Source organism: Peromyscus maniculatus, chromosome 6 (genome assembly GCF_049852395.1).
Source record: "Peromyscus maniculatus bairdii isolate BWxNUB_F1_BW_parent chromosome 6, HU_Pman_BW_mat_3.1, whole genome shotgun sequence".
Classification (NCBI taxonomy): domain Eukaryota; kingdom Metazoa; phylum Chordata; class Mammalia; order Rodentia; family Cricetidae; genus Peromyscus; species Peromyscus maniculatus.
Genome location: NC_134857.1, coordinates 35,530,589 through 35,557,996, shown reverse-complemented (window position 1 = coordinate 35,557,996; position 27,408 = coordinate 35,530,589). Strand labels below are relative to the sequence as shown.

General features: G+C 42.4%; 1 protein-coding gene across 1 annotated transcript in view; it reads left to right on the top strand.

Moving 5' to 3' along the window:
• Positions 1-20,287, top strand: part of Cog6 (component of oligomeric golgi complex 6) — a 49,073-nt gene extending 28,786 nt beyond the window's left edge. The window contains exons 13-19 of the mRNA XM_006977585.4: positions 36-153; positions 2,922-3,053; positions 3,363-3,530; positions 6,785-6,892; positions 8,203-8,256; positions 10,650-10,729; positions 19,160-20,287. Coding sequence (XP_006977647.1) covers positions 36-153; positions 2,922-3,053; positions 3,363-3,530; positions 6,785-6,892; positions 8,203-8,256; positions 10,650-10,729; positions 19,160-19,307 — 808 coding nt within the window. The 3' untranslated portion in view covers positions 19,308-20,287. The remainder of the gene's footprint in view (positions 1-35; positions 154-2,921; positions 3,054-3,362; positions 3,531-6,784; positions 6,893-8,202; positions 8,257-10,649; positions 10,730-19,159) is intronic.
• Positions 20,288-27,408: the final 7,121 nt, after the last annotated feature.

Genomic DNA, 27,408 nt, shown 5'->3' with positions numbered 1-27,408 from the left:
TTTTGCGATCTGAAATGAAATATTCTTTGCTTTAGTGGCATCGTTGGAAACAGTGCAGCTACTCTACTGACGACAATTGAAGAAATGCACTTGCTAAGCAAAAAAATATTCTTCAACAGTTTGAGTCTCCATGCAAGTAAACTGATGGACAAGGTGGGTGTGCTCCGCCTCCCGGAGCTGCAGCATTGAATGGGCTGCTTTCATGTTTTGACTGCAGTGATTTTTTTTTCCCCTTCAAATTCATGTTAGGGGAGCTTAGTGTACCTCAGGTTAGAGTTCATCTTTCTGGATTTTCATAACTATATCCTAATTGGAGAAAAATCTCAAGGTGAGTTTCACTATCTTGTTTTCTAAATATTTCATTTTTAAGCATTTTTCAATACAGTTTTCCAAATATGTGTAACTAAGAGGAGCTTAATCCTCTTAAGTGAGAGCCAATGTGACACTGTGAAACTGGAAACTCTTACAAGATGTTTTTCAAACAGTTTCATTGTTTCACCTTCCCATGATGCAGCTTTGTCTTCTGTGTCATAGACATATATGAACGTTTATGACCGGGAGTAGAAAACTCCATGGAGTACACCCAAACAACAAAACCTGAGAGACCTGTATAACCTAGCGTTGCAAGTCAAGCAGAGTTCTGTAGCAGGAATAATTGTTCTTTGTCAGCTTCAGGGTTCTGTTGCTAGATGCTTCTATGGAGGTAACTCTTGTATCCTCCATCCCATGATGGTCCTTTTTTATCAGAAGATGGCCTTTATTTCTAGAGATACTCCTCTTACTGCTGTTTTGTCTTACAGTGTGGCTATGCTAGCTTTCATTTGGCTGGTTGCAAAGTCTCTATTTTATGTCCTTTCCTTTGAACTTGTTAGAAGATTACATGCAGTTTGATTGTGGTTTTGTAAAAAGTTGATTCATCCTCAGGTGTTTGCCTTTTGATTAGTATATGTAACCATTTACTTCTGGCTGACCTCCTGAGTGTGGAATTTGTTTAGTTCGCTCTGTTTTATGTATGTCTGAGTCTTCATCCCCCTATCTCTCCATGACGCCTTTGCTTCCTTCCTCCTATACAGTTCTGTTCTTTCTTGTGCTGGTATTATCACAGATAGCAATGCACTACATCATGTGCCCACCAACATAATTTAGAACTTTTTCTTTATGAAGTTGTCTTTCCTTTTACAAAGAGGAAAAGAAAATACAAACAAAAACTACTAAAAAAAAGTTTTTGTCTTGGTAGTACCGTTTTCTCCTGCTTTCTCAAGACTACTTTTCCCAGAAATAGAATTCTTGGCTGACATTTTACTTCTTCCAACCCTTAAGTAGATGACATCTAGTGCATTCTGGTGACACATTGGTTGCTAATCTTAATGAGTTACAGAAAGTTGTGAGCCACCATGTGGGCACTGGGAATTGAATCTAGGTGCTGTGGAAAGAATGGCCTGTGTTCCTCACCACTGAGCCATCTCCCCAGGCCCTCTCTTTTGAGTTATGCTGTCTCCATGGAGACCACTACAGATTTATGTTGAGATTCAGTCACCTGCTTGACCATTGAGATCAGTGTTCATCTTCCATTGTTTCTTCAGATACCTCTTGCTCCTTGTTCTCTGTTATTTGGACTTTGCATTATGCTGAGGTTGGTGATGGGGTCCCATGGAGTTCTGTTCATTTTCATTTCACTCATTTCTTCCTGCTCCGCAGACCAGATCGTTGCAGTGGCCACTTTTTGTGCCTGCTCACATCTGTTGCTGAACCCCTGCAGTGAAGTTCCCATTGCAGCTATAGTGTTCACCTGTAGCGTTTGGGGTTGTGTCTATTGTGGCAGTTGTTTCCATCCTTTGCTTTGGTTGTCCTGGACCATGTTTTCTTGTTTGCTCATGTGTCTCTTAGCTTTCTCTTGTTAACATTACCTTCATCAAAGAAAGTATCTCCACAGGTCGCTCTGCCATTCCTACTGATGTCAGTTACTCATTCACTTCTATGTATGGAAAGTTCTTAAATAAATTCTGACATTTAAAAGTTTTCTCTTTTTCTGTCTGACACAAGGCTACAGTTTCTTACAACTTCTAATTGCCAAATTTTGTTCCATTTCCAGTACTTTTCTGTTAAAGTTGAAAGTACTCTGATATCTTTTTAAAGATTTATAAGCAGAATCTCATACTTGCATAAGTTCTTTTTTGAATTAAAAAGAACTAAGAGCAAAAAGAAAGTTCACAGGGTCCCTCTGGTGGTGCTTCCAAGCAGCAGTGACATGTTAGACCTAGCTTCCACTTCCTGAGGGAACTGGGTTCTGGTCAGGAGCTGATGCAGGACTCCATCCACTCCTCTAGAGTCCCTCTGATGCTCTGAGAACTTAGTCTTCCCAAGGTCACACAGTGACTTAAGGGGTAGATCCAGGATTTAAACTTATTAGTCAGAATTTTAGTGGTACTTATTTTCTGTGAACCACTTCTCCAAGTGCATAGCCTCTGGGTCAACCTGGAGTCCTCCAGGGGCCCTTGATAGAGAACGGAGTCAAGAGCTCCAACCTGACACTGAGCTCCGAGAGTGGATGATGCTTCTCAGTGATAGATACCACTGCTGTGGGGATTTCTTACAGTTTGGGCTACAAACAAAATAAAACCAGGTTATATTAAATATGTAACAAATATAATTCTGTAATTCAAGTAAACACCAACTTTTCTCAAATTCTTGAGCTTTAATGTAGAAAGTTATAATAATAACTCTGGGGTAGGCTGGAAAAAACCTTGTCACTCTGAGCAGCATACTTCAAAATTAACTGTCAATAGGTTGTGAGTTTTTAATACATTAGACATGTGTTAGGTTTAATACATTAGACATGTGTTGGTTTTTATCATGGGCCCTCTGTGTCTTTGAACTTCTGAAGAAAACATGGGCGGCAAGTAAACTGTTGTTTTGTCCAGGTTGAGCTCCCACCACCTGACCTTGGACCCAGTTCTGCCCTGAATCAGACACTCACTCTGCTGCGGGAGGTTCTGGCCTCACACGATTCTTCAGTTGTGCCCTTGGACGCTCGGCAGGCTGACTTCGTGCAGGTAGTTTGTAGATGCATTGATGGCTTGCTCCTTCTCTATTACACGTTTGTCAGATGTTGGCGCATGTGACCGTAGACACTGACAGTCCCTTATTGTTTATTTTTCTTCAATATTAAGTCAGTTCTTCATTTTAAAGGGTAATTCAGTGATGCCCATTTTTATGTTATCTAGTTTTATTATTAAATCTTTCCTTCTTGTATTCTTATAACTGGCTGTCTTCCAGTTCGTTTGGCGTTAATTCTGAAAGGCTATAAACCCAGGACCATGTCCTGACTAAGAAATAAGAATTCATTTCCTTTTCATTTACAGGTTTTGTCGTGTGTCTTGGATCCTCTCCTCCAGATGTGTACAGTTTCAGCCAGCAATTTAGGCACAGCTGACATGGCCACGTTCATGGTCAACTCACTGTACATGATGAAGACAACACTGGCTCTGTTTGAATTCACGGACAGGCGCCTGGAAATGCTTCAGTTTCAGGTAGTTTGCTAGAAAGTGGCGTCTCTGTGATTTTGATTTTTTAATGTGATAGGTTTAAGTTACTAGTTTTTGGACAAATGTTGATGGCCTAACTTCATGAATTCCTTAAGGCAGTTTGTCTGAAGGATGTACACACACACACACACACACACACACACACACGCGCGCGCGCGCGCGCAATTTTGGTTTTCAGCTTTAAAGAAGCCAGAATGTGAAATGGTTACGGATTGATTCACAGGCTGTGTAGCTGGTATAACTTGTGTTACAGAGGCCAGACACACTTTATCTGTGTGTAAAGCAGTATTAAGCAAAACGCTATGGTTTAACAGTCACTGTTCTCATAAGCCAGCTTGTGTCTCTCAAAAGTCTGTATGATGGCTAAGTTAAAGCCATTCATAAGGTATCTAACTGTGGAGATGCACAGAGGTTTCTTAGTGAGACTTACTCAGGGTCCGAGAATCTGAGCTTGCTTTACCCAGCAGGGCTGCATAAGGGGATGATTTGACCATGGGCATGGTTTCCAGGTGTTTGCACTTGGCTGTGCGGTGTGCTTTGATCTAGAAAGGGGGAGGTCTTTTGCCCACCCCTTGGCATTGTTATAAAAAGCCCTTTTGAATAAATGGAAAAGGCCATTGGGTATTGACCCAGGTCCTCTTGAAGCTATCTGTGTTTCTGTCTTTCTCCTCTCCAGTATCTTTCTATCTAAAAGTGTCTTAGCCCTCTCTCCTCCTCACAAGAACCCATGAAAAGGTGGGAGCCGGCCTCCCACACCAAGTCCTCGGGTTCTGATACCAGTAGATGCAATGTTCAAGGGAACAGGGCTAAAGCAAAGTGTCTGGAAGTGGGCACAGTGAAATTCGATTTGTTGCCTTCTGTTTTTCTGAGGCGTGGCTTTTGATACATCCAAGTTTTCTAGTTTCTAATTCATTTAAAAACATTTGAGAATGACCATAATCATAAAGTCTTAATAATTTTGGAGTTGTAAAAGGCAGCCCTGAACCTCTCCCATTCATCTCCCTGGATGTCATTTCTTTTGGAATTTTTATTGGTAGCTCATATACTTGTATTATATGCCCCTTGGAGAGGCTTGGTTTTTTCTTTTTAATCAGTTTTTAGGTTAGCACACAAATAATGGGTTTCATGATAGCATCTGCATAAGTACGTGTTACACTGTGGTCTTCCTTCCCTTCCTCATTGCCCCCCCCCCCTCCCGCAGTTAGCTCCGTTCCCCCTAGGTCCCTCCTGCTCATCTGCTCATTTCATGTCTTACTGCTCTGTGTCCCACCTTCCTCACGACTCATCCTCCTGCCTCATGATCTCCTCAGCTTTCATGATCTCCACACATAGACGCTCAGACACGAGATTGCCTTACTTACCCCGAGTTTTCTCCTTTCCAGTGCAGTTAAACTTTTCCACACTGCTGTGTTGAAATGCTGTCCCCACAAATGCTGTTGCTAGCTGAGCCATGTAAGAGACAATGATTAAACTATTTCCATGGACTGATGTACTTCATGTTTTTATATTTGTCACCAATCCAAATTTAAATCTTGCTTACCAGCAGTCACATGTGTCTGTCCTCAGTGTTCTGTACATTTTCTGCACGGCACCAAGTTCAGTATCTGTTAACTGAAGTTTGTTAGTTTGTCCAGGGTCCGTATTCTCCCTACCCACATCTGATGTTTTAGCAGGACTCTGCACACATACTTCTGGAGGCACCCAAGGGTTGTCATGGTTCATCGGGGTCCTCCAGAGACACAGTGTATGTTGATGGACTGATGGAGGGTTCTGGGTGCCCAGGCATCTTCTCACTTAGCTTTCCCCAGCATTCTGGTGACAGCAGGGAGTCTCGGGCTCCGGTTTGGAGCAGCCTCTCCACCTAGAAGCCTGTAAGGATATTCCTTTGGGTTCACGTATTTCCCCAGAATGTTCAGGTGTTTCTCTTTTCCTGTTATTTCCATCTTAGATGTTTGAGAGCCATTTCAGTTTGAAGATTTAAACCTTTCATTTACTCAATTTTTTTTTTTAACCATTTCTCTATGTGTTCCTGTCTTATCGTCTGGAGATCTTGTTTTTGTTTCATTTCCTATCATGGATCTGTTCTCCAGTTTATTCTCTCTCTTCAGCCTGTGTCTTTGATACTTGCTCTGTCTTCTGTTTTTCCTCCAGGTGACTAATGTGGTTGTTGGCATTAACTAGTTTCCTTTTCACTTTCATTAAATGCTTATATTTGAACAAATTAATTTTATTTATTATTATTTTTGTTTTCAATAAATCCAAGAAGTAGGATTTTTAATTGTACTTCCTTGGGTATTTTCATTAAAAAGAAGACTGTAGTAGGCTTCTTAGTGTTAGGAATACAGGTATTGGAGTCACTTGAACTGGGCAGGTTCTCATGTGCTGACAGAAATGAGAGCTGGCGGGGGCTCTGTGTCATTGGCAAATAAATGGGTAAAACTGGGGCCACTGGGTGGTGTGGAAGGGAAGGGGGGAACCTGGCAAATGGGAAGAGCAATGGGGTGCTTTCCTTCAGGCACCCCATTCCTCAACTGCAGCTCCAATTCCCACCAGGGTTCTTCAGACATTGAACTGGCCAGGGAATGTAGAGAAGGCTCAGAATGTAGCCTTCAAGCCCGTATTATCCCTGAGTAATTTTGTTTTACATGGTTGTTGTGACTTTTGTTTGAGTTCTGCTTTTGAAATAGCTGAGAAGCAACCCATCTTCCCTAGTGAGGGAGGCTAGCTCACTCTTACGCCCCAGGATGCTCTTGAGCAGGGAGAAATGAGGAATTTGTAGATAGAAGGAGAGAGAGAGAGACAAAAAACACAGGATAGCCTCGGGAGGGCCTGGGTCTCAACCCACCAGCCCCTTCTGTCTCTACTGAAGGGTGAGGTAAAGACCTCTCCCAGCACAGCCAAGTGCAGACTATCCCAGACACCTGATGATGACCTTGCACGTGGTCCAGCCGTCCCTAATGCAGCCCTGTTGTGTAAAGCAAGCTCAGCTCTCACTAGGAAACCTTTGTGGGCTCCACACCTTAGCTAGTGGCCAGTCCTGGAGTCCTCTTTAGTTGTAACTTTTTAAGTAAGAGGATTTCTCTCAGAGGGAAGAAAAGTCTGTTGTGGAGGCTGCCTTGGGTCCCATGATCTGGGCCACACCAAGACAAGGCCGTGACGAGGTTCCAGCATGCTCTGCTTTTACTGCTGCCACTGTTAGTTCTCTTCTGAAATGCTTTTCCTGCTGCACTTGACTTTAGATTGAAGCCCATTTGGACACTCTTATAAACGAGCAAGCCTCTTACGTTTTGACTCGCGTTGGCTTGAGCTACATTTACAATACTGTACAGCAGCATAAACCTGAACAGGTGAGCACCACTTGCCCTAGCAAAGGGCAGCTTGGGGGTGGCTTCTGGAGATGGACTCTAGATTTTCATCTTGGCTCTCTATGTTTACATCCTCTGCTGAGACAGGGCTAATCATAGTGTCTGTCATAGGGTCAGGAGAGTGCCTGAAAATGCAAATAATTCTCGGTTAGAAGTAATGAAAATATGTGAGGAATTAGTATCACAAGATATAAATAAACAAATGAGTATTATAAAGTGTACAAGATGTTCACACTGATGACTTTTTAAAGTCCCATTTCATTTTCAGACAAATAAGTGTGTAGATTGCTGTACAGGTAATATTATCCTCCATCTAATTGAGCAGATCAGTAAAGGGAAATGTTCTGGGCTAAAATGATCTTACAGAATCCCAATAGTAATAGGTCCTAGAGAGGCGGGAAACCTAACACAAAGTAAGGTTAGAAGATTGCCCAAGTTCAGAAAATCATGTAGCTGCTTCCAGAGAAAAGTGTGTTCTCTTTTCTGCAGTGAGAGTAGATAAATGAGGGGCAGCTGGAAATCCTCCTGAAGACAGGGGCGGGCATTGTAGGAGCCAGGGGGTCAAGGTCACGATGGAGGGACCCACAGAGACATCTGGCCTGAGCTCCTGGGAGCACATGGACTCTGACCAACAGTTAGGGAGTCTCCATGGGACCAACCTAGGCCCTCTGCGTGTGTGACAGTTGTGTAGCTTAGTCTGTTTGTAAGGCTCCTAGCAGTGAGATCAGGACTTGTCCCTGGTGCCTAGCTGGCTTTTGGGAACCCGTTCCCCATGCTGGATCACCTCACCCAGCCTTGATGCAGGGGGAGGAGTCTGGTCCTGCCCCTTTCTGAGTGGAGACAGGAGGAGTGGGAGGGGAGGGGGTAGATAGAAGTGGGAGGGGTGGAGAGGAGAGGGAAACTGGTCAGTATGTAAAAAAAGCGGGGGGGGGGGGAAATGTTAATTAAAAAAAAAATGAGGAGCAAACCAAAAAGTAATCTGCCTTAAAAAGGCAGGACTTCACAGTCTTCGCCCTTCTGTGTTTCTGTAGCTAACTGACGTGGAATCAGATCCTCACAGTTCTGTTCCCTAAAACACCGTGGTCTCCACACCTCACCAGCATCCTCCAAGTGCTGTGCCTGCTTTTCTTGCATGTGCAGTGGTATTCTCCTATTGATAAATGTGTGGTTCTGCTCCTCATTTATGGCCCTACGATTACGCAGTTAAGAGAAAACACGCTGCTTTGGAAGCAGCTACGTGATTCCTGAACGTGGGCAGTCTTCTAATAGACCTTTTTCATAACTTTTTATAGGGCGCTTTGGCCAGTTTGCCCAGCCTGGACTCTGTGGCACTGAAGGCTGCAATGGTGAGTGCATGACGAAGCCTTTCAAGTTGGATTTCCTGAGGCGGGGCTGGCCGCGGTGTTCTGTGGTGATGATGGCCCGGGTGACAGTTTGTCTCTTGATGGGCCCTGTAGCTCCCGTGTGTCTGCTCCTCTTACCAGCTCTGACCGGGATTCACCAGTTGTTGTTCTCTTCCGTCAGACCTCGCTCAAGTCACCACTAGAGCAGTGTAGGATTTCTTCATTTTCAGAGTCTGCTTCCTAGTCTGATGTGAAGTTAGGCTGTGAAGTAGACTTTTGTTGCCAAGATTCCTGGTTTAAACTTGGGATTTTTTTTTCTGGGATGCTAACTGAGCCTGGATTCCTGTTTTAGAATGGTGTATTACTCTTCAGCATGAGATTCACAAAACCTTTAGTTCATACTTTCTTTCCATGTGAACAGCTTCAGTTGTAACAGTAGAATGCTTTCCTGGCATGCAGGCAGTCCTGTGTTCAGTCCCCAGCACTGTACAACATGTACAAACACACATTCACATGTATACTACGACACAGTCACACACATGAACACACACATACTCATTCGTAACCTCACTGATACACATTCACAGACACATGTATACTTAAGTACATTCACACTGACACATTCACACTCATATGCACTCACAATCATATGCACTCAAACATATTTACAGTCTCATGCATGTACGGATACACACGTGTGCACTCATACACATAAAGACTCAAATTCATGCATTCAGTCATTGACACACTTATACATTCATGTATACTTCCAAACACACATACATACACTCATCACACAGCAATCCACACCCATCCACAACACACACACAAAACTTACCCCTTCCTTTCAGTATGAGCACCACTTTGGGTAGCATGCTCTTCTGTACTGTTGGTTCTGTGCAAGCATCATAGATACGCATATATGTTCGGTGCATTTCTCCCCATGGCATGACTTGTAAGTCACGTAGCCCTGTCAGTTATAAGGTGATGATGCCTCTGCAAGTTTCACAGCAGGACTGTTGCTGTAACTGATTCATCTAGGAATCAGCTTCCAGAGCCTGGAGGCCGGCCTACTGCAGTTATCATCTGTCCTGAGCTCTTCAGATAACACAATGAATGGACTCTGATGAATAATTCTGAGAGTGGAGATGCCCTACATATTGCTGTCTTAGTTTCTTTTCCCATAGCTATGATAAGATACTCTGACAAAATGAAGGGAAAGGGGGTTTGTTTTAACTCACAGTTAAAGGTACCATCTGTCTTGATGGGGATTTGAAGCGGCTGGCCACTGCAGCCCATAGTCAGAAGAGAGCAATGAATGTGTACACATCCAGCTCCTCTCTGCTTTTCATGTCGTCCTACCCCATGAAATGATACTGTGCAGACTCAGTGTGGGTCTTCTCACAACCCAGTTAAGAGCATTTCTAACAGGCATGGCCACAGCCCAACCTAATTAGATAGTCCATCACTGAGACTCGGCCAGGTGATTCCAGGTCCTGCCACACAGGTGATTGAAATTAACCATCAGGACCCAACGTAACGAAAGTCTTGTAAAATAACGGCCGTGCAGAAGAGACAGCAGACCTGGCAGCGTTGCTGCTAAGACAGTCGAGAGTTCAGAGTCCTAAGTGAGATGGATGGGTTCGTTACATCATGGTAAAGACCCCACGTAGAAGTGACAGTCATAGCATGTACACCAAGTGAAAACTGGACTGGCAAACTGAGATTTCATGTTTAAAATTTCTAATGACGGTGAATGAATTTCAGATTCACTTAAAAAGGCCCAAGTTTCTTAGAAAGTTAGTTTTAAGGTTGGGTTGGCTCCGTCAGTAAAGTGCTTGTTAGGTAAGCATCAGAGCCTGAGTTTGGTTCCCGGAACCCACTTCAAAGCCAGGTGTGGTGGTGCGTGCCTGTAATCCAGTGCTGGGAGGAGGAGGGAGAGAGCTAGCAGGATCCTTGGGGCTCACTAGCCAGGCTCACTAGCCAGGCTCGCCGCCCATTTGGCAAATTCTAGGCTATTAGAGACATTGTCTTGGAGGGAAAGAAAAGATGAATGGTACCTGAAGAGCAATGCCCAAAGTTGTCCTCTGTCCTCTTGTACGCAGGCACCCACAAACACATGTGCACACAATAACATACACACATAAAATGAAAGTGACATGTAAACTCTTTGACTAACCACTATGCCTTGCCAACCTTTCCAAACCTAGGTCCAGGTAAGTTAATACAGACAGTTCTAGGGTGTTTCAGTTATAACGTTTTAGGAAATGCTCATTTGAATAAAAGTCCCTAGACAGTTGTAATGGGAGGTTTTCTGAAGTCTTAAGCCTCCCCCAAGTGGCTGTTTGATAGCTCCTTGGCCAGTCCATACATTTCATGTCCCTTTCTTCTCTCAGGCTCAGTTTGACCGCTACCTCTCAGCCCCAGACCACCTGCTGATGCCACAGCTGAACTTCCTACTCAGCGCCACAGTGAAGTAAGTGTCTGCTCCGAAGGAGGTGGGAGAGATTCATAACTGTTTAAACATCAGATATTTTTCTTAAAAATTAGTTATTAATAAGACTGAGACATTTGCTTTTGAAGAGCAATAGTTTTCAGTGTTTTTCCTGCCTTAGTACCACCAAGGCATTAACGTTGGCAATACTTATTCCTTATCTGTATTTTCCTCCAAAATCTCTCATTAATATATAGCTTATTTTGCTAATGACTTTAAATTGCTGTGACTACAATTTGAGTTACATAGACAAGATGCCAAATTCCTTTTTATTCTAAACGTGTCAAGGCAATGTTGATAATATGGATTCTGTCACACATTCTTTGCAGTGTGGATGACTATTTTGTGGACTACTTTGCTTCTTACTAGTTTTCTGTAGATCTAAAACTATGAAATATTATAGATGTCTTCTTGATTTGGAATGGGGATACATCCATCCTGGTAAACTCCTCTTAAGTTAAAGTTCAGTTAATAGACCTGAACATCATAGTTTGAAGCAGTGTACACATGGGCCCACACTAGCATGGCTGCCAGGGCACATGGTCCACACTACCATGATGCCAGGGCATGGCTTTCTACTCAACATCAGAGCATACAAGGAAGCATCTTGCCAACCTGGGAAAAGTTCAAAGTTCAAGTGTTGCCGTATTGAGTTTTTTGCTGAGTGTGTGTGCTTTCTTAGCATGACCAAGTGAAAAATTGTACGTCAAGCCGTCATGTTTATTGCTAGTGTGTTCAAGACAAGGAAACTACTTTTTAGACCCATCTCATACCCTAAGACACTGTAACAGTACAGTTACAAGTAGCAGGTGATTCTATTATATCTTGGCATCCTTGGTTTTAAGAAAAATACAAATAAAACTCTCTACAAGTAGGAGATTAGGCAATAATAAATCTGCATCTTTTTCTTTCTATTCTACCAGGTAAGAATTAAGTACTTTCAATGTACCAGACTAGTGGTTAGGGGTTAAACCACATATCATTTATGGAAGTAAGTCTGAAATGTCACTTAAATTAAGAGCAACATTTTTATTAAGAATGTAGAAAATAGCTTCTGAACTTGAAGAAACACTGCAAACTCCTCAAAAGATGCAGTGTCAAAGTCAGCATATTGCTGGTCTGTTTCCTGAAGCTGGAACTCCAGAAATAGGTAAACAAGGCAGCCAGGGCTACAGCAGTGAGCAGACAAGGTGACGTGGTTTGACATGAAGCAAAGCTCGATGTGCACCAGAATTGTAGTGGGAAGCATCCTTAGTGCTCTGTTCTGAGTTCCTGGGAAGCATCCTTCTCACACCTGCCCTGTCCCGTTAGTGCTCTGTTGTGAGTTCCTGGGAAGCATCCTTCTCACACCTGCCCTGTCCCGTTAGTGCTCTGTTGTGAGTTCCTGGGAAGCATCCTCCTCACACCTGCCTGCCTGCCCTGGTCGTGCTCTGTTCTGAGCTGGATTGTCCCTAGGCGCTGAGTCCCCTGAGATAGGCACAGTGCTCCACTCTCTTTTTATCTTAAGGCTTGGCTTTCAAAGGAGATTTTTTTGATTGGATATTCAGTCTTGAAGGAAAATATTGAGCAGATTTAAGGGACCAGGAAGTAAAGCTGTCTAGAAAGTGAAGAGAGAAATAGAAAACTTAAGTGGTTTTAAGGAAGTTTTCCTTTTTCCCTTTGGGTAAATTAGAAAGCCGCTGTTGTCTTGGATGCGGGACTCCGTGTTCACCTCATGCACCGTAGAGACCGAATTATGACTGTGTCGGTGTCAGCTTGCGTTCCATAAGTGGCTTAACAAGGGCAGGGGGACACATGTTCCTAATGAGCACGCAGCACAGTTAAGTGTATGTGATTGAAGAACTGTTTTGTAGGGTCAGTTTCTTTCTTACATTTTTTTCTTATATTTATTAAAAGTAAAAGCATGAATTCAGTGAAAAAATTGTTTTCTTTTTGATTTGAAGGAAGTGGGACCTGTTTTTCTTATAACTAGCACTTGTGTTCATTATCTGTCTAAACAAATAACCTATATAAACAAAACTAAAACAAGTTTTTAATTGAGAAAAAGAAAATAAACATGAGTGAAAGAATACCTTCTGGAAACCTATAAGCTGGAAAGCAGCTTTAGCCTGGACAACATTCTAGAGACCTCAGAGAGCCCAGACCTTCAAAGTAAGTTACAGGTGGGTTGATGGAGTCCTGCAGTCAGGGCTGCCTGAAACTCATAGTAAATGCCACGCTCCTCTTAACCTCAGCTGACTACCTTTCAAATAGAACTCAGCACTCTGAAGGACGACTGCAAGCATCACACTAAAGACATGCACCCAGAGTTGGAGGAACACCCAGCACTGCTTAGGAGCAGGCAAGTGTGAACCCAAAGGAGAAAAAAGATCCATGACTAGAAACAGACCCAGAGACAGTGCTTATCGAGCTGGAAGGAAATGTTCCCAAGTGAGAGTGCTGCCCTTGTACTTACAGGTACAGAATGTAAAATGAGGCATTCATCCTTCCTAAAGGAAAGACCAGCAGACTAAAGGGGGAGGGAGGCAGATGTGAGGTAGTACTAAGAGGCCCCCACCTCTCTCCCATGCACACATATGTGTGTACATTCAGTTATACGTGATAGGAGTGTCACGTTATTGGAACAAAACAAATTAATGCAAGAACTTTCTCCAGATGTGTGCAAACTATGAATCCACGTACCCAGTAAGCTACAGAAACCCGAACAGAGACATTGCACAAGGGTGGTCTGTCGTCAGATCATCAAAAGGCGGTTATAAATAGAATCATCTTAGAGCAGCCAACGGGAAGAGTTAGTGTTCCTAGGAACTGAACACTATTGGAAACAATACAGCTAGAAGACAATGGGGTGTCGTTTTTTTAGCATGCTGAACTAAAGTGGTAGAGAGCTTACTTATGGTGTTTGCAACCCTGGGTTCAATTCCTAGCCCCTGTAAACCAAAAATCATACCAAAAAACAAAACAAAACAAAAACCTTGAAAGCTAATAGCAAATTAATACATCATATCATCTGCATAAACACCAGCATACTGCACTATAAGAGATAATAAAAGAAACTCTTCAGAATGAAGAAAAAGGATATCGAGGAACATAACCTCAGAGTAATGAAGACTGAAAGTGAGTTAGTGGACCATTTAAAGGAGCATTTAGAGCAGTGGTTCTCAACCTTCCTAATGCTGTGACCTTTTAATTCAGTTCCTCATGGTGTGGTGACCCCCAACCATAAAATTACTTCCTGGCTACTTCTTAACTGTAATTTTGCTCCTGTAATAAATTATAATGTAAATATCTATGTTTTCCAGTGGGCTTAGGTGACCCCTGTGAGGGTTGTTTGTCCCCAAAGAGGTTGTGACCCATGGTTGAGAACCACTGATGTAGAGGGAAATAGAAGTGTAGTGTTGTGATGGTGTAGACCTCTGAATTATCAATGCGGTGTGCAGTACTGTTGGAGGATAAACAGGAGACCTACAGCACCCTCTGAAGCAAACAAGGAAAGAAGGAGACAAATGCAAATGAAACAGGAAGAGACAGACAGCAAGACAACAGGTGGAAGTCCAGCCTGGTAGAAGACCGTGTGCGCCAGTGGAAAGGCAGGAAGGAATCCCTCTGAGCGAATGAAAAAGCGTAGCCTGGTGCCTGCTGTCTGTAAGACATCCACCCGGAGTGATGTATTACAGAAGACAGTTTACAATCAAAAGGCTGATGGAAGCCAGGCCATGGCAGCACTCATCACAATAACCTGCACTAGCTGTGTCGACACCAGTGCAGTTAGAGCAGGCGCTAGCATGAGAAACAGACGCTGGTGATGATAGGGTCGGTTCATAAAGGGTGCTGGTGCTCATGGCTAACAGCAAGCCGAAGAGCAGGAAGTACAGTCTGGAGGACATTTGTTCACACTTACGGAGCCATGAGTGGTGTCACAGGCCAGGCTAGCCAGATCTCTGCAGGCTTCAGGCTAGCCTGGTCTAAATAACACGTTCCAGACCAGCCAGAGCTGCATAAGAGACCCTCTCTCAAAACACAAAACCAAACCAACAACACAAAAGCTATACACACCAACACTCTTATGATTCCTCAATTTCGTGTCTTCACAGCCCTTCACTGTTGAAGCCTTTCTCCTGGTGTGCATTTAGTTACACCTCATGAAAGCTCACTTTAGTGATCGCAGAACCTGAACATGGAAAGAAGCTATTTTTAGGAACAGTAGATTTCTGGTAATGCTGCAGTTGGACCAGGTTGTTAGGCAACAAGAATCCTAAGTGCTGATTAACAAGCTCCCTGATTCTCGGAGCAAGCGATTCATTTGGTAGCTTGGTGCTTTAAATAACTGCTTAAAATACAACCAATTTACATGAGCATATTTTAATGAGAATGATTTCTCTGTGCGTGTCCATAGTGATCTGTCTGTATTAAGAGTTTTGAAATTTTGATGTTTGTAACTGGGTAAACAATATCTTAAAGTTCAGCATTTTGAAGTACAGGGAACCAAATGCACTGCCTTTGGGTAAAAATGTAAAGTGAAGAAGACTCAGTCCCTCAGTTTTCTCATGGTAAGTTAGCTCCATGATTATTCTATTTGCTGTGTGACCCATGGTGTGGCCAGCTGTTCTCTAACTGTGAGACAACGTTGGAGAGTTACTAGATTGATCTTTTGGTGTCATTCTGACCGCTTCCCTGCCCCACAAGAGAGACTGGTGGAGGAGGTGACCCTTTACTTGACTCTGCTCTTTGGAGCTTAAAAGTCTCAAACTGTGTAGCTATGTTAAGCAAAAGAGTCTGTGCTTAAAAAGATAGTCCAAAGGTCATGATTCTCCTTGTACCATAGCACATTAGCCTGCTTAGACGCAACTTGTTTTATTTGAGCCTTCCTTCTCGGTACCTATAAATGGCCTGAGGCCACACCATCCTGGGTGTGTGTTGTCTGGTTTAGCAAAGTATTCTGTGACCAGCTTTATTTACCATTAGGAGTTTCCGTGTTGACATGAATTAGGATTGTGACATATTCATCTTTATATCCACTTAAGAGCTGAGTTTTCTGATTTTTGAAAATTAGCTTGAATAGATTAGAACACCATTTAGTAAACTAATCCCAAGATTTCATGGTAGCAGAGCCACCAGGTGGTTAGTGGTCTAACTTTATAAATGACCACACCTTTTACTAAAATAACATTTTCCTCCATTTTTATAATCTTTAAATATTGAACATTTCATACATGCATGTGTGGTTTTTTCCCTTCCCCAGCAGCCATCAATTGCCAGTAGTTCTTGGGAGTTTGCTTAGTGTGTTCCTCTGCTGTCCATGCTGGCTTGGCTGGCTTGACCTTGTACAGGACTTATGCATGCAGTCCTTGCCACCATGAGTTCATAGGAGCAGCTAGCGACCCTCCTGTGTCTGGAGAACACTATCTCACTATGGACGTCCAGTCCCTCTGCTGCTTAGAATCTTCTTAGCCTTATGAAAATCAGACCACGGAAACCATTGTGAGCGTAGCTTTTCATCCATCAGCTGTGAACGTGGCTGTGAGGGATCTAAGTGCATGCCCAGGCTAGAAGTAGTGCTTTGCTCCACAGCACTGCTGAGAGGCGCGCCTCTAAGAGGACCCAAGCACACAGCTGGCCAGAGATGATTTCCTGAGCATTTTGGATTTAGCTACACAGTCCCTCAAACTGTTCCATTTTAGACACCAATAATTTGTCACTATATGATGACAAAATATGATTCTCATAATTTCAAGCTAATTAGTGAGATAACGTGACACCAGGCAGGAAGAAAAACAGTGTGGTGCACAGACAGACAGATACATAATGCACAGACAGATACTTACATGGTACACAGACAAGACACTTCTATAGGCATTCCAAGATAAAGGGTGAGCTGCAGGGTAGTTTCTACTCGAAATAGAAAAGGAGGGATAATAGAGAGTTCAAAATACACAGAGGTAAAGTTGTGTGAGTACTACAGAAGTAACCACTAACATGCAATAGCCAACAGGCTTATATAGGGACTACATTTCCTCCACGTGCAGTGGTGTGTGCGTGTACGCTAAGATGAATATATAGTTTTTCAAAGACAAGCTCATGAAAATGCTCTCATCTGTCAATTGAATAGTATAGTCTAAATGCTGAAGATGTTCTACAAAGATTCATCTAATCAGTACTTTGTAGAGGACATATAAAAAAGTCAAGGTACCTGTAATGAGCGACACACTGTAACTTGAGTTCCAGCCTCGGAATTCCTTCAGAGTATTGTTTTTCTCCACAGCGCCATGTCGAATTCACCGGAAACATTTAGTGAGAGCGAGTGTGTGGACTTGGTGGTGACTCCATGCCCCACACTGTCAGAGTTCTTGTTTCTGAATGAGGGCTGGCCGTGGGCTCACTGCAGGGCCCCACTTCTAGCTCCTGGCTGTGGCTGGGCTGGCAGGGAGAAGGAACCACAGCCTTTCTCCCCTCCTCTCTGACCACTTCCAGGCTCCTGTGTTCACCCACCACCTCCACTCTACCTTCCCCAGAGCTGTTCAGTTTTCCTTCCTTCCCTGTCTCAGCAGCTCCTCAGCCTCCGGAGCAGCACGGGAAAGACCTGTGCTATCTATCACATACCAACGCTCGGAACCAGCTACACAGCCTCGCAAGGCCTCTCGGCCTGGATTTGTTTAGTTATCTGTGTTTCGGCTTTGAAGACCTATAGTGGTTTTTCAGCTCTGTTGTTCATTATTGACATTTGTAAGCCAATTTAGCTTAGAAACATAGCCTGAATTACAACTCAATTTCACTAATTTTTATAATGACTTGAAAACAAAAATTAAATTACTACATAAGATTTTTAGTATGCTACTTTTGCCAATTATTTAGCATTTTAAAAATAATGTTTAATATATAGTCTTGTGCCTTACTCTGATTTGAAACCTTTTGTGTGGCAGCATAGTCCTTATTCCATATATTCTTTATGTTGTAATCAGATTGAAGCAAATTATGAAGTATGAAGTTTGGGTAATAAGTATTGTGGCCAGCCTAACATCCATCATCATCCTGCTCTGAGTGATGAGCTAGAAACTGCTTCTAAAGCTCACTTCTGACTTGTTGCAAAACAGAACAAAACAAAGCGGGGGGGGGGGGGGGGGGGGGGGGACGACGACATGGTTTTCAAATGTATATATAACAGTTGTTAAATACCGTTCTAGAATGGGTTTTGGCTGTTTCATTTATGAAAAATAATGTTGACATTATTTTGGTACATGTTGTGAAGCTCAGTTAGATATAGGAAAATTCACTAGACAGTAGATCATATGAACCTCATGTGACTAAGTAGATTCCCAACCAGTTTCCTAAGGATCTGTCTGTGTGTGCACATCTGGGTGTGAATGTGAGTGGAGTGCCTTCTTCTGTCACTCTCTGCTTATTCCTTTGAGGCATGGTCTCTCCCTGAACCTGGAGCTTACATGTTCATGGTGAAGCTTGGAGCCATCAGTCCCCAAAATTTTCTTGTGCCAGTATTTCTTGGGGTTGGGGTTCCAGACAGTTTACATGGATGCTGAGGTCCGAATTCTAATCCTCCCCTGGCCGAACAAGTCCTCTGAACTGCTGAGCCATATTTGCTCTCCATCAGCCTTGTGCTGTCCTCCTTCCCAGGAGAAAGGAGTCAGCATCAGTGCACTGTGTGCAGAGCATTTACCAACATGTCTTCTCTCTCTTGACTCCTACTTTGCAATTGCAAATTACAAATCTTTAGCAATTTGAAAAATTGGCAAGTTCCTTTAACTCACTAAAGGTAGATCTGAACCAGGTACTGTTGACCTAACATCTTGGGGTGGACTTCTCCCCTGCTTCCATCCACATACTGTACCCTATAAATCACAGCCTCGTGTCTGTAGATAGTCTTACAAGCGTATTCTTGTGGGCATTATTATCAAGAAGAACATAGATCCCAGAAAGACAGCTTAAAGAATATTGTCTGTTATTGGCAGTTTCGTTGCATAAACATGTATGACAACTAAAATAATTTCTTACTGCCTTTATCAGATGATTTGACCCAACTCTAAGCTAAGGTTAAATGTTCTGAACACATTTAAAGTATTCTGGGTTTCAGTGTTTGGTAGGGAAGGATGTTAAATGCATTTCTCTCCTCCCATGTTTTTAGCTTGTTCAGGATGTAAGCCCACCCTAAGTCAAGGAATATTTATATGTGAGGCACTGTTTTAGTCCTAATGACCAAGCAGTGCATGAAATGCACCCCCTGGCTTTTGGAGGCTACATATTATTAATGAAGAAGACTTTAGTAACAGTAATTACTCACCCACATCAGTAGGAACTGGTCAGCGTGGAGATGAAGCATATCATTGAGCATCATTCATATGTGTGAGCTTACAGTGCTTGGGGTTATGTCATGTTCTGGTTTTGTTTGCTCATCTGTAGGGAGCAGATTGTAAAGCAGTCTACCGAGCTGGTCTGCAGAGCCTATGAGGAAGTTCATGCAGCTGTGATGAATCCAGTCAATGCATACAAAGATCCGGAGAGCATCCTACACAGGACGCCTGAGCAAGTGAAGACACTGCTCTCCTGATGATCTTATGGCCTTTGCAGATTCTTGGTGCCTGGAAACAAAGGGTGGTTTGGGTTTTTAATCTGAGTCTTTATTTTGAAGTTTGAGAATTAGAGTTTTCCTTGTATGAGATCGTAGGTCAATTTCTTTCATTCTCAGCTAACATGGAGATAAATCAATATTGACTTGAGTCTGTACTGCTGTGTCTCTTCTCTAGGTAGCGATGTTGTCTTGTTCATTAGCTGCCTGTGCATAGCAGCTTAAAGGTCCCACTGATTTGGGATTATAAATGGAGGCAAAAAGTCAAATGGAAGATTTCAGGATTAAGTACAACGAGGTCTAAGTTAGTTCCATGTGACATCTAAACTGCAGCTGTTGGTAATGAATGTCCCTTTGTGGACGACTTCGCTGCTTTCCTTGTGATGAATAGCTTCTCGAACCTAGCCCGTGTCTCTGTCCCCCAGCTAAGTGTCAAAGGGTTTGTTAGAAGAAAGCAGAGTTGAGGCTGTCGTCTCCTTTCTGCTGATTTTCGTACCTGCAGCCTCGTTCCTTGCAGACGTTTGTATGTGTGTTTAAATATACACTCAGCTGAAAGGTTGGAGGAGGGGGAGAGACCCTTCAGGCGGCTTCCTGTGCAGGCAGCCTCAGCCTGCCTGTGGAAAGCCTTGTGTTTCAGGGTGGGTATTTGCCACATAGTATGCACCTAACCTGGCCACCCACAAACTGTCTGTGTTCACACTAATAAGGGTTGTTCAGAGCAAAAGTAACTACATGTTATCCATTGTGATGTCAGTCTGTCTTGTTGGTTTTTTCAATGAATATATGTGGCATATTTTGATCAGAACAGCATAATACAAGGCAGGTACTTACGTTGTGCATAATTTATTTCTACTGTGAAAAAAAAGATCGACGCACTTAGCATTTTGTTTGCTAAGAGAAAATATATTTTTTCTTGTTATCTGGTTTTCTTAATATATATTAAACTATTTCTGAAGCAACAATCTTTGTAGTATTTTTTATACTTCTCACAGATGTGTTTTGGGAAAATACTGAGCAGAAGGAAGTACAGCAGAGGGAAGCCAGGTCCAGGTAGGATGTGGTACAGAATTAAGCTGAGAAGCATGTTGAAATGGAAGGTTATGAAGGCCAACATAAATACAACACTCAGGTCTGCTGATGCCAGGCTTTGTATTTTGGACTGTATTGATTTGCATAACTATAACCTAATTAAAGATGGCTTGGTGCATGGGAATGTATGCTATGTGGGCAGAACTGGAGATTCAAGGTGGCAGTACTCCCCAGTGGCCAGACCAGTGCAATCTCTATGAAATTCCATCTGCCTTCTTTTTTCTTTCAGAAAAGGACAGACTGCTCCTAATATTTATATAGACACATACAAGACTGTGAATAGCCAAAACTTTAAACCAGCGACAGTACAACAGTACTCAGAACAATGTGGTACTGCTACCAGGATGGGCTCTGCTATGGGGTTCCATCCTGACAAGCCCAGAGTAAGATGACAGTGCCCAGTTGGAAATACATTCCCTCCTCCTAACCATATGAATAGCAGAACTTAACCACACAGCATCAGTAGAGCATCAGGAACGTGTGCTGGTGATTATGGGCTGGCTTGGCTTGCTGCTCCTGTCCAACACTGACAGGCACAGAATGTCAGAAGCCCACAAGGAAGGTCAAAATCAAAATTGGAAGTGTGAGTTATACTGAATGCTTATAACTTTGCCACAATCGTAAAGCAGAAAACTTATATGGTAACTATTATGCACCAGGACTGTGGTTAAAATGGAATTTAGAGTTCATAAGTAAACCTGTATATAGACACAGTTAACATTTACCAAAAAAATAATAACAATAAGGCTGCCAAGACTCTTCAATAGATCATTTCACAAATGTCTAGAACAACTTTAAGTCCAACTCATCTCAAACCATATTAAAAAATGAACTCAAAGTAGATGGGAGACTGAAATGTAAGAACCAAAACTTTTATAGACAAAACTTGTTATAAATCTTTGTGCTATTGCATTAAGCAAGACCCACACTCACACTCTCTCTTAATTAAGAATTTCTTTTTAATGATACCCAATGGGCAGGGGGATAGACTTTATCAAATGTTTTTAAATGTGTGTTCAAGGGCAAGGCTTGTAATCAAGCCAGATAAAATCCCAGCATAGACGGGGAGGTGGACACTCAGCCTTTAGCTGATAAACTGTTAGCTTTTGAGCAGAAGAAGAGTCAGTTTTCTTTAATGGTGTGACCTCTGGTATGTTTACCACACTCCAGGACATACCCCACTCCCGAGATTAGTTGGCCAACACAACACAACTCAAGGGGTTTGAGAGAACATGAAATTGGGTTGGTGTGGAGGTGGGCCTGGGAGGAGCTGGGAGAGGGGAATAAATAGGATCACAACACATTGTATGAAATTCTCAAAAGAATTAATATACTTTTTTTTAAAGAAAATGAAAAACCAGGCATGACTCTTAATCCTAGCACTCAGGAGGCAGAGGCAAGAGGATCTCTGTGAGTTTGAGGCCAGCCTGGTCTACAGGGCGAGTTCCAGGACAGCCAGGGCTGTTACACAGAAAAATTCTTGCTGGTGGAGGTAGAGGAGGAAAGGAAACAATGGAGAAAACCCTTTGCAAAGCATGTATTTGACAAGGCCTGTGGTGCAGATTACACTTGAGAATATAATGTACAACTCCAATATGACTGAGTTTTTATTTATTTGTACAGTCTGCATAAGCATTTCACCAAAAATACAAAAGAATGACTAATAGGCCCATGAAAAGAAGGTACAGAAATGGCCAGCAAGCCCTTGCTTGGATAGACTTCCATGTTGGTAGTCACTAGGGAAATGCAAGCTGAGGCCACAAGGAGACGCCGTTTCACATACTATTATAGTAATGATTTTTAAAGGGGAATAAGTTAGTGTGAGAATGAAGAAGTTGAAATGTCATCCATGCTGGTAAGAGCATAAAATGGGTGTGGAAAACAACTTGGTGGCTTTTTAAAAAATTAAATGGGATCACTATATGACTTAATCAATTCACTGTGCCAAGAGAATGAGAAAACCACATCTACACAGTTTTTTTTTTTTTTTTACTTTTGGAGACAGGGTTTCTCTGTGTAAAAGCCCTAGCTGTTCTGGAACTCAGTCTGTAGTCCAGGCCAGCCTTGAACTCACAGAGATCCGCCTGCCTCTGCCTCCTGAGTGCTGGGATTAACATAAAACCTTAATAGAAACATTTATGACAGTATTTATAACTGCCCCAAGTGGAGAGAATCCAAAAGTTCATCAAACAATGTCATTCACCCTTTTTAAAAAAAGTGAAGTTTGGGGGCTGGAGAGATGGCTCAGAGGTTAAGAGCACTGACTGCTCTTCCAGAGGTCCTGAGTTCAATTCCCAGCAACCACATGGTGGCTCACAACCATCTATAATGAGATCTGGTGCCCTCTTCTGGCCTGCAGTCATACATGCTGTATACATAATAAATAAATACATCTTTAAAAAAAAAAAAAAAAAAGTGAAGTTTGGATACATGCTACAGTGTGGACGAGTCTTGACTGAGAGGCGCCAGCACAAAAGGCTCCATCTGGCTTGACTATGAAGAGTGAGGGAGAAGCCCATGCGGAAACGGGAAGCACAGTACCAGCTTACAGGGGCTGAGGGACAAGGCAATGGGAGCTGACTGCTGACGGGTCCCTTTGGAGGGAGGTAGAAATTCTCCGGAGTTAGTGGTGATGGCTTCGTAATATTGACTATACCACCAAACCACTGTGTTTTTACTCTTTGAATTTACCACTTGTAAATTGAAACTTTTGATAAAGAATTGTAGAAAGTGAAACTGTAACATGCCAGTTTGTGCATCTTAAATTCAAATATTGAGATCTTAATTGATTTTGAGATTTAGAAACACCACCACCTGGCAAGCTATTTTGAAAGCAGAAGGTAAGGCATGTTTTCCTGAGAGCTGTCAGTGGGAGTGATGGTAATTGTCCAAGTTAGGAATATTTGTCTACCTAAAGCCTTATCTTTTCTAAACATGTAGATTGAATTCAGAATAGAATGGAGAGTCAGGAATACTGAGTTCTTGCAGCAGGTTGTTTTTCTTGTGTGTGGGAGGGGGTACAGGTATGTTCACCGCCAAAGCTGGAGGTGAACGTCGGGCGTCATCCTCTGTGCTCTCCATTTTAGTTTGTAGCAGGGTCTCTCACAGCTTGGAGCTCACTAGTCCAGCTTGGCTAGCTGGCCAGCAAGAATCCAGGATCCTCCTAACTCCACTCCGACGACAAGATTACAGGCACGTGCCACTGGACCTGGCTTTTTACAGGAATGATGGGATCCAAATTCAACTCCTCATGCTTCTCCAGAAGTACTTTTAACAAGTGAGCTGCCTCCCCAGGTCTTATTATTATTATTATTATTATTATTATTATTATTATTATTATTAATTATTTATTTATTATTTTGGTCTTTTGAGACAGGGTTTCTCTGTGTAGCTTTGCTCCTTTCCTGGACCTCACTCTCTAGCCCAGGCTGGCCACGAACTCACAGAGATCCACCTGCCTCTGCCTCCCAAGTGCTGGGTTTAAAAGTGTGCGCCACTGTCACCCAGCAGGCCAATTTTTTTAAGTTAAATATGCTGTTGATAGATTATAGCCAGGCCTACATATGGTCATTTGAGGGGTCATAATTATATTTAGGTATGATTATCAGTCATATATTTATGAAAATACTTTTATACTCAAATTACTTTTGAAAATAGATGTTATAATATAGGTCCAAATATAAAATTAACATGTCAGCTGAGAAACTAGCATAAGAATTGCATTAATAACATCATGCCAATCTATCAAATCCAGCTAACATTGATGCCAGTGAATACTAAAATAAAAACATTTGCAGTGAAAATAACTAAAAACTCATCATAATACTAAGCTTATAAACAGGAGCTGAACTGGAGGAAATTTTAGATAGGATCAAAAGTATTCATGTGAAACATTTGCTCACTTCAGGAATATATAATTTTCTGGCAACGTGTTTGGAATTGTATATTTAAAAACTGAAGTCTGAGCTAGTCTAAAATTTTCAGACATTTTATATTTTATATAAATGTTAAATAACATTTATATAAATGTTCTGCCACCAGGAAAGTAATTTACTTACATATTAGTATGAATCATGTACTTATGTATTATGAATTAATTTATTTCTGATCATCAAAATCCTAGTATATTAATATTTCCTAATGGAGGAAGGGGTTACTGTCTTCCGAACAGTTTTTGGTAACTCTCCCCTTTGAGTATAACTATAACTTTGTATTTTTATGCTACAGTTCTTTAGTATGGATATACAAAAATATTACATTTTAAATTTTTGTGCTGCTGTACAGTGAAATGGAGTTAATTTGTGCACGTTGGCTGTACTTCATCCAGGCCCCTTTCTAACGGACATTGTTTCCCTCTGAATTGGGTTTTCTATCTATAGTTTATATTATTGGAAGTTGCAGTTTATATACTGTATCTTTTAGTTCTTATTTAGACTATCAAGGCTTCATTTCTTTTTGTGTCTGCTTTGGTAGGTTTCATTCTAGGTGTGACTTTATTCCCGGACGTAGTGTCGTGGTGCTCTGCTGATCATCCTGTTGCCTGGTGAAGTATTCTGGAGACTCTCTTATTTTGGGCTCACCATTTCCAAAGAATGATCTTAAATGTTTGATTTTCTTTTTTGTCCTTTTGTTTATTTCCTTTATTTTTGCTCTCTCTTCATTAGTTCCTTCTTTCTACTTTGTATTTTATTTGTTCTTTTTTTCCTACCTTGGTGAAATGGAACTTTATAATTGATATCTAAACATTGTGCTGCAGTGATATTATCATTTATATATAACACTTGGCATGTTAATCTATAATTCCTCTAAATTTACCTACATACATAGATCTTTATATATTATGTCTCCATTATCTTTTTTATTCTGTTTACTTTTTTTTTTTTTTTGGTTTTTTCGAGACAGGGTTTCTCTGTGTAGCTTTGCGCCTTTCCTAGAGCTCACTTGGTAACCCAAGCTGGCCTCAAACTCACAGATATCCGCCTGGCTCTGCCTCCCGAGTGCTGGGATTAAAGGCGAGCGCCACCACCGCCCGGCTCTGTTTACTTTTTAATTAAAAAAAATATATTTTACTTAAAATGGAATTATACCACTTCCCCCTCCATTTTCTCCCTACGCCTGTCTTCTCAGCTACCTCTCAAACCCTTCCCACATCCTCCCCACTCTCAAGTTGGTAGACTTTTTCTTTGATTATTATTGTTGAGTGTGTATGTGTGTGTGCACAAAAATATACAAATACAGCCCTCTGAGTCCGTTTCTGTTTTTGTATGTGTCTGGTTTCAAGGCTGACCGTTGCATTGGGTAACCAATAAGGAGGCTCTTCCTGGGGAGAGGCTGATTTCCCTTCTCCCTGGGGTCCTTAATTCCTGTACATCTTGGTCCAGGGATGGGAACTCCTCCCAGCATCACACAAACATGTCCATTAATACTACTGATGTTCTAGTCTTGCTCATGGAGCCAGTTTCAGGAGAGACCATCTTGTAGCAGATTTCCTGGTCTTCTGGCTCTTAGAGTCTTTCCACCCTATCTTCTGAGATGTTCCCTGAGCCATGGATGCCAGAGCTGTGATGCAGATGTGTTCTTGATGCAGCAGCTGAGATGCAGATGTAATTGTGATGCAGCAGCTGTGATGCAGATGTAATTGTGATGCAGGAGTTGTTATGCAGGAGCATCTGTGATGCAGGAACTGTGTGCAGATGTGTCTGTGATGCAGCAGCTGTGATGCAGATGTGTCTGTGATGCAGCAGCTGAGATGCAGATGTAATTGTGAGGCAGCAGCTGTGATGCAGATGTGTCTGTGAAGCAGGAGCTGTGATGCAGATGTAATTGTGATGCGGGAGCTGTGATGCAGATGCATCTGTGATGCAGGAGCTGTGATGCAGATGTAATTGTAAAGCAGGAGCTGTGATGCAGATGTGTCTGTTATGCAGGAGCTGTGATGCAGATGTGTCTGTGATGTAGGAGCTGTGATGCAGATGTGTCTGTGATGCAGCAGCTGTGATGCAGATGTAATTGTGATGCAGCAGCTGTGATGCAGATGTAATTGTGATGCAGGAGTTGTTATGCAGGAGCATCTGTGATGCAGGAACTGTGTGCAGATGTGTCTGTGATGCAGCAGCTGAGATGCAGATGTAATTGTGAGGCAGCAGCTGTGATGCAGATGTGTCTGTGAAGCAGGAGCTGTGATGCAGATGTAATTGTGAAGCAGGAGCTGTGATGCAGATGTAATTGTGAAGCAGGAGCTGTGATGCAGATGTGTCTGTGATGTAGGAGCTGTGATGCAGATGTGTCTGTGATGCAGCAGCTGTGATGCAGATGTAATTGTGATGCAGCAGCTGTGATGCAGATGTAATTGTGATGCGGGAGCTGTGATGCAGATGCATCTGTGAAGCAGGAGCTGTGATGCAGATGTAATTGTGAAGCAGGAGCTGTGATGCAGATGTAATTGTGAAGCAGGAGCTGTGATGCAGATGTGTCTGTGATGCAGGAGCTGTGATGCAGATGTGTCTGTGATGCAGCAGCTGAGATGCAGATGTAATTGTGATGCAGGAGTTGTTATTCAGGAGCATCTGTGATGCAGGAACTGTGTGCAGATGTGTCTGTGATGCAGCAGCTGTGATGCAGATGTATCTGTGATGCAGGAGCTGTGATGCAGATGTGTCTGTGATGCAGCAGCTGAGATGCAGATGTAATTGTGAGGCAGCAGCTGTGATGCAGATGTAATTGTGATGCAGGAACTGTGATACAGATGTGTTCTTGATGCAGGAACTGTGATGCAGATGTGTCTGTGGTACGGGAGCTGTGATGCAGGAGCATCTGTGATGCAGGAGCTGTGATGCAGATGTAACTGTGATGCAGCAGCTGTGATGCAGATGCATCTCTTGGGGCTGAGCTCCCCACCATTGGTTGATTTCACTTCAAGTATCTTCTAATTTCCATAGTGACCTTTTATGTTTTTTATGTATATTTACAAAAAATATTTCTCAGTGATCTTTTT